Source organism: Acanthisitta chloris, unplaced genomic scaffold, assembly GCF_000695815.1.
Source record: "Acanthisitta chloris isolate BGI_N310 unplaced genomic scaffold, ASM69581v1 scaffold29777, whole genome shotgun sequence".
NCBI lineage: Eukaryota > Metazoa > Chordata > Aves > Passeriformes > Acanthisittidae > Acanthisitta > Acanthisitta chloris.
Window position 1 is genome coordinate 1 of NW_008681427.1, and position 7,109 is coordinate 7,109.

General features: G+C 44.8%; 1 protein-coding gene across 1 annotated transcript; it reads left to right on the forward strand.

The window, feature by feature from the left end:
- Positions 1-211: 211 nt before the first annotated feature.
- LOC103805460 (homeobox protein NANOG-like) lies at positions 212-2,601 on the forward strand (the record flags this gene model as incomplete). The annotated part of the gene is given in 3 exon segments (XM_009078113.1): positions 212-472; positions 1,246-1,335; positions 2,179-2,601. Coding segments are annotated over 3 exon segments (774 nt in total), but the record flags the coding sequence as incomplete, so codon positions are not given.
- Positions 2,602-7,109: the final 4,508 nt, after the last annotated feature.

The following is a 7,109-nucleotide window of genomic DNA, read 5'->3' on the forward strand; positions in this document are numbered from 1 at the left end:
GGTGCGGGCAGGGAAAGGTCTGCGTTCCGCTGCCCCCAGGCCGCCTGTGCCGCTTCCCCGCGCTGCGCTCCCTACAGCAGCGGAGCCCCTGCAAGTCCCCGGGGTACCCGCGATCTTAAATTCTCTCGAAAAGCCGGACTTGTAAGGTTTTGAGGCTTCCCGGCCTGATTATGTTCACTCCAATTTTCTTTTCTCCTCAGATGACTCTCCAGCTTCCTCCAGCTCTGGGACGTTTATCCAGTACTTCGTCCCCGACTCTGCCACTAGCCCCACCGCAGCAGCGAGCCCATCTCCCCATCCCCCTTTGCAAAACGTCAATGCGCCAGGCAAGGGTGCGAAGATGGGCAAGAGCCGCACAGCCTTCTCACAGGAGCAGCTGAAAGTCCTACACTTGTGGTTCCAAAGCCAGAAGTACCTCAGCCCCCAGCAGATTCGGGAGCTGTCTGCTGCCCTTGAGCTCACCTACAAGCAGGTGAACGTCTTGCTCTGAGCAGCTGAGTTGCATCCCTGGTGTGAAGTGATCTTTGTGAGCAAGTGTTGGGTGGTGGTTTTTTTTTTTCTTCGTAGACCCCAGAGATAAGTTTCTCTTATGATCTTGTTTATGCTATTGCTTACCTCAGAGAGCAGAGGGTGCGAAAACTTATGACTCAGTCTTCCTCTTATGTTCGGTTGCAGCACTATCCACCCACTCCGTGCAGATGTTTGAAAGGGCATGTAGGGCAACAAAGCAGGGCTATGCAGAATCAGGTTACTGTTCTGTATGGACATGTGTTGTTTCTGAATGTAAAAACTCAGATACTTGCACTGCTATGCAAGTTACCTTTCTAAGAGTGGCACCTGGGTCTCTCCCTAGAGTGGGTCCTTGACCAACCGGCTACTTGTGTCTGACTGAAGGAAAAATTTACTTCTGAGATCCTGAGCACTGATCTTGGCACAGCAGTGAGATGATGCTTCTGTACAAGCGGTGTATCTGCAGTTGTCTTGGCCTGTTTTTTGGGCAGGGTTTATTAAGTCATGAAAGGTCCTGTGGTGATCTGAGGGGTTAGGAGTGTTAGCTTTTATATCTCAGCTCTGTGATTTCACAGCTACTTGTGTCTGCTGCATATTGTTAACTGCTTAAATTATGTACAGTATTCGACGCTAAGTAGAAACAGGATCGCAGTAGAAGGAAAAAATCTTTAGGATGCATTTTAAGCTCTGACAATTAACTTCTAATTTCTTATGTCCTTTCACCACAATTTTTAGGTGAAAACATGGTTTCAGAATCAACGGATGAAATTTAAACGCTGCCAAAAGGAGAGCCAATGGGTGGAAAAAGGGATGTACCTATCAAAGGTGAGTAAATTTCCACATCACCACCAGTCATAAGAATCATCAAGGTTGGAGGAGAACTCTAAAGATCAAGCCCAGCCATTAGCCTGCCACTCTGTTGTAAACCCTAAACCAAATCCTCCAGTGTTAGATCCAGATGCATCTTAAACACTTCCAGGGATGGTGATTCCACCACCTCCCTGGGCAGTCTATTCCAGTGCCTGATCACCATAACAGGGAAATTTTTTTCCTAATATCTAATCTGAATCTCCCCTGCCTCATCTTATGACCATTTCCTCTAGTCCTGTCACTGCAGGCATGGCAGAAGAGACCAACCCCCACCTCTCTGCAACCCCCTTTCAGGTAGTTGTAGAGAGCAATGAGGTTACTCCTGAGCCTCTTCCTCTCAAGTCATGGTTCCTCCAGTCTGTGAGAAGTGCATAATGTCCAAACTGCTAATTCAAACGACACACAGGACTCAATATTACCAAGCCAGTTTTATTTCTCATAATAGGGCCTACAGTGGCATCCATTTTAAGCTTGGCCTGGCACTGAAAGGGCTTCATTTCTGACCCACTTATCTTCCTGTTGAGAGAGAGAAAATGAAATAACCTAAGAGGGCCAGCAAGGCTATTACTGCTGGTGTTCTCCCCAGCATGGTGCTCCTAGACATGTTGAACTGGAGATAACAAATTTAAGATTGTGTCATCTCTGCTATTACTGGTCTGTAGGGAGGACAATGAGTATGAAAAAGGTGCTATTGTTTGGCTTGGAGGAGGGGCTGGGGGAGAAAGGAGGACCCATCTAAAAGAATGGGCTGTTAATGTTGTGCTCTGCATTACTGAACAACCTTCTTTTTCTCTCTAGAAAAGGGTTCATCAGGCTGCATACCTGGATAGAACGCCCACATTTCATCAGGTCTTCCCTATCGGTGCCAGCAGAAACCTTCAGGCTGTGGCCAACATGCACCAGGCTTACAGCAGTGGACAAATTTATGGGAATGGGCAGAACCTGTACTCATATATGGCTGTGGAGGGTGATGGGATCTTTGGAAAAGATAGTGCAAGCTGCAATACCCAGCAAGCCATGGGTTTATTAAACCAGCAAATGAACTTCTATCATGGCTACTCTGCCAATATGGATTATGTCAGCCAGGAGTCAGAAGACACTTGCAGCTTCCAGAACACCTCTGACAGTGTCATATCATTCTCGAGCTCTCCCATATAGAATCAATGCCAGGTCCCTTGGCATCCCATGGGGACCCAGAGTGGTTATGAGTCTTGGGTCTAAGTATTTTTTGCTCCTATCTCTCATGAGGTTTCTAGGGTCTTGACTCAGGGATGGAGATTCTATTCCTTTCTCTTGTCCCTCCTCCCCTATTCCTGTTTTAACCACTGAAGTGGCTCAGTACCCTGTTGCCTTGGGCTAGTTTTCTGTTTAAAGGTGCCTGTCTGTTCATAGGTAACCCTCGGCAAAGGTGTTTTATGTGTGGATAGGATGAAACCTCGTTCATTGAGGGCAGTGTGCAATGCCACAGCCATGAGTAGCAGAGGTGCTAAAGGTCTGTGTTTGTTGTTGAGGTCTCACCTTCCTTTACTGCCTCTTTAGCAGATCTCATTCTTGCCTTGTGTGTCTCGCAGCAGAGCTTTGCTGGAGAAAGCCCTGTACTTTGGCATGTTTCTGTTAGAAATAACCTGTTGTGGCCCAGAATCTCACCTGCTGTCTTGCTTATTTCTGTTGCTGCATCAAGTCAGATAACTGCTGATAATTCTTTGTCTGCATCCTTTACTCCCTTACCAAAAAGCTATTTCAAATTATTTCAGATTACTTGATCTAGTTTCTCAGGAACTCCTCCTGGATGGGTTAGCACCTGACTATCCCTTCCCTTGCCTGCTGCCCTCCTATGTACACAGGGCAGTTAGGAGAAGAGGAGAGACAGTGGGGTAGAGTTGCTCATATCTCATGTGGAAACTTTGGTTTCCAAAGCTGCTAATGAGCCTGTCATTCAGGATGGTGTCTCTGGGGCTGTTCCCACCTAGTTCAGATCTTGCCTTTCTACAGTCTCTGCTGAGAGACTGTTGGCTTGTCCCAACCTGCAAACTGGTGGTGAGAACAGCCTGCTTATCTGTACATGATGGTCCCCTAGCACTTCACAAACTGCAACATTACAGAGCAGCTTTCTCTAGCTGGGGTAGCAGCAGACAGCTATGTACAGGACTCTTTATTTCAAATGTGATGTTTAGTGATACTTATCTTGGAACCTGGATGTTGGGGTTGGGGAATCCTGTTGAGTCCCAGTGCAATTTTCATTCAAGGGGCTAGAGTAGGATGTTTCCCCACTCTCGTCTAATCCCACTTTTAAGAGTTAAACTAGTAGGATTTTTCTTCCTCACAGGGCTTAGTTGGATCTCTTCTGTTGAAAAGGGCACTGTCTGCCTCATCTGACATAAGTACCCAAGCTCTGGGAGAGGCAAGAAGTTCAGACAAACCTAGTTAGACAAAATGAGAAAAATGCCAATTAAAATTTTCAGTTTCTTTTTCAAAAATAACTGTATTGTCCTTTCCAGTAAGAAAAAGGAAGTTGGCTCCAACCTGTGTGAAACTAATTGGGTTTTTTAACAAGACATAAAATAGCAGAATCAAGTCTACCACGGACCAACAATAAGCTGTATGAGTGCATGAGCTGGCAAGAGTAAATGATGTGGTAAAAGCATAAATATTTCTGTGGGTTTTTTTTTTTTTGCTGGTTAGGGCACAATTTTTACTGCAACATTTGTTGTTGCAGAATAGTTTTTCTAAAAGTGTTGTTTGATTGGTTTGGGGTTTTTTGCAGTGATATCAAGCATGTTTTATGTTACGTGCATGTTGTGTTTTATAACTGTTTCTGCTTAATATTATTAATGTTTTTAAAGTTGTTTGAGTTTGAAATAAATTTATTTTAATGTTGAAACTGTGTCACCAGCTTGCATTGGAACAGCCTGCTATGAGAATGGTTATTCTACACAGGTTAGACCCGCATACTGACTAAGGTGGAAAAAAGTAACCCTACTGTGTTTCTCCCAGAAGCAGGTTCAAGCAACTGTTTAAAATGAGCAGGTGATAGAAGTCTATCAGCCTTGTTTTAAACATGCAGGTGTGTTGCCTAGTGCAAGGGTGGGGGGCTCCAGAGCAAAGCCACTGGACTGCTAGCTGCTGGCTTGAAATAATGTGCAGCCCTGTAACATGTTTGTATTAGCCCTTAAACCAATTCATCAAAATAAGTATTGAAGAATGAGGGTAGGAGCACAAGAAAGTGTCTTTGAGATTGTGTGGCCCCCTGCTGCTGCTCCAGAAGGCCACAATTGAAGGTCTGGAATCCTGCTTCATTGAGGCTGCAGCTGTCTTGGGGTTCTTGAACTAACTTCAAATGGCAACAGAAGTCTGTGTAAGTAACTGAGTCCTGCCTCCAGCACTGAAACGAAACCAGAACCAAGCTCCTATTAATAGTCATAGTCTAAACTAGCAGAAATTACGTGTTTGGGTTTAATCCCAGGTTCCTTAAAAGTACAGTACACCATTGAAGCTTTTCATCTGTCTGAAAGGGGCACTTCAATGGGTACTCCCACTGAGCACAATTAGCTAAACTGGCAGCTGACTGCTCAGGTTCAAACTGCTACAGGTCCTTTGCTGAGCAGAACCTGCTTGTGTGGGTGCCAAAGCCTTTTACAATACTGTAATTCTCTGCTTCCAGGGGTGGGGTACAATAGGTACAGGAAGGAGAGAGAAAGCAGAATTGAGCCTGCAGAGGAAGTAAAGCAAAGGCTGAGTCACTCGTGTGTGGGCTGCCTACCTTGAACAGTAGGAAAGCATAAACCTGGCCTGGAAGAGGGGGAAATGCCAGGTTCACGTGATTTTCTGTATTATAAAACAGGGATCCTTTCTCATCTTGACCTGAGATTCATGTCTGAACACCAGTTTTTAAGAATTCTTGTTCATTGTCTAGTAGTAGAGATTTCCTTAAAAAAATAAAGCTGAACCAGATACCTATAAAAGTCATAGATACTAATGTTTTTGGTTTCAGCTTTAAAATTATCAGCTCATGTATTATTTTTTTAAGATGCAAACTTTAGAGAAATTTGCAAAGTATACAAGTCTTTGCAGAATGACTGCAGATGATGCTTGCTGCAGATTACCTGCGTTGCTTGGGTATGTTTTGTTTACATGTTTCTGTGGCAAGGGTAAAGAGATACCCAGAGCTCTGCTGGCAGATCTCCTCCTGCAGAAACAGATATTGCTGTTGAAACACCCCTCAGGCTGAGATGGCTTGCTCTGCATGCTGTGGTTTGTGTTCCTGCATTTACCACAGAGCGTTCTGTGGAAGTGGAGTGATCCCTCATGGGTGCAATACTCCCCTGCTTGTTATTCCCCTAGTTGCTCAGCCTGGGTTGTATGCAGGTTTGGCCAGCACATGTAGCAGTAAGTCTGGAGGGAACATGCAGAGCTGCTGTTGTTGGAATTGGCAGGTGGGCTGGAAAGGACTGCTTGTAGCTGAGGAAGTGTTTCTAGAGGCTATGGAATTAAGTAGGACTCTGCCTTTCCCCAGTGCTGGAGTCTCCTCTGTTACTTTGCCATGCCTGAGTCACATCACCCTGTGAAACAACTGTGGCACTACTACCAAAACTGGTGGAGATGCAGATAATCCCTCCAGACTCAGACTTGCAAAAGGGTTTCTATCATTTTCTCAGAGGAAGTAAGAGCATGCCAGCAGCATTACATCTCTGTTAGGACTGCAGCTTCTCCTGACTGTGCTGTGTAACAGTGATTTCTGCACATGATTTGTCTTGCCAGCAAGTCTTCCTGGGATCAAGCTGTAAAATCATTTGGAGCTCTTGATATGTATTACAGCTTGTGGGAATATGCTGCTATCTCCACAGTGTCAACAGTCCAATTTGTTAGTGCTGCAGATGTAGTTCCAGTGGTGCAGAGAATCCCACTCAAAAAGAAGAAATTAGATCTAGTACAGACTATGTAGACTAGGGTTTACTCTGTAGTTCACTGGGTTCCAGCCTTTGCTGTCCCATAGGCAAAATATCAAGCAAGTAGTGTGGTACAAGCAACCTCATTCCTTGCTCTCCCTGTCAACATGGCCTGCAGCAATATTTTACAAGCTACAAGTTTCTTCTGAGTGGCCCATGAGCAAGGGCTCACAGCTCCAGTTGTCTCTTCAGTGCAGATAAAAGGCATGATCTTTGCTTTAGCAGGCTCTTCCCTACAGGTATATGTAAACATACTTTGTTATCTAACTACACTGCATGACTCAAGTGCTGAGCTAACAGGGTTTTGGAAATTTTCAGTAAAGTGTTGCCACACGTCTCTTGCTTGGCCCATGATCAGAGGGCAACAGCATATTGGCTGCTATTGAATAGTCATGAGGCACAAAGGACCTGCAATCATGGCACAGGTCTTAGACATTAAAAAAAGTTAAAAAAGGAATTTTTTCCTTTCCTGTGTGGGCCAGGTTATATTCATGCTGTCTAAAGTTTTGAAGAGCACCCTCAGGTCAAATCTGTGAATCTCTTTCATAACCAGGCTAGAATTAATCTCTCACATTTAATAGGAGTCCATCTGTTCATAGATAGGATGTGTCTCTAGCAGCTGGGCTGTGTCTGAACCATTAAATCTTTTACAAATTACAGTATTGGAACTTCTGCTTGGGTGAGGCCCAAGATCCATCATTGCTTAGATATTAAGAAAGGACCACAAGAGAAACCAAGTCCTCAGTGTCCCTCTGGCTAGCTGTGGCTGAGGGACTGCCTTGC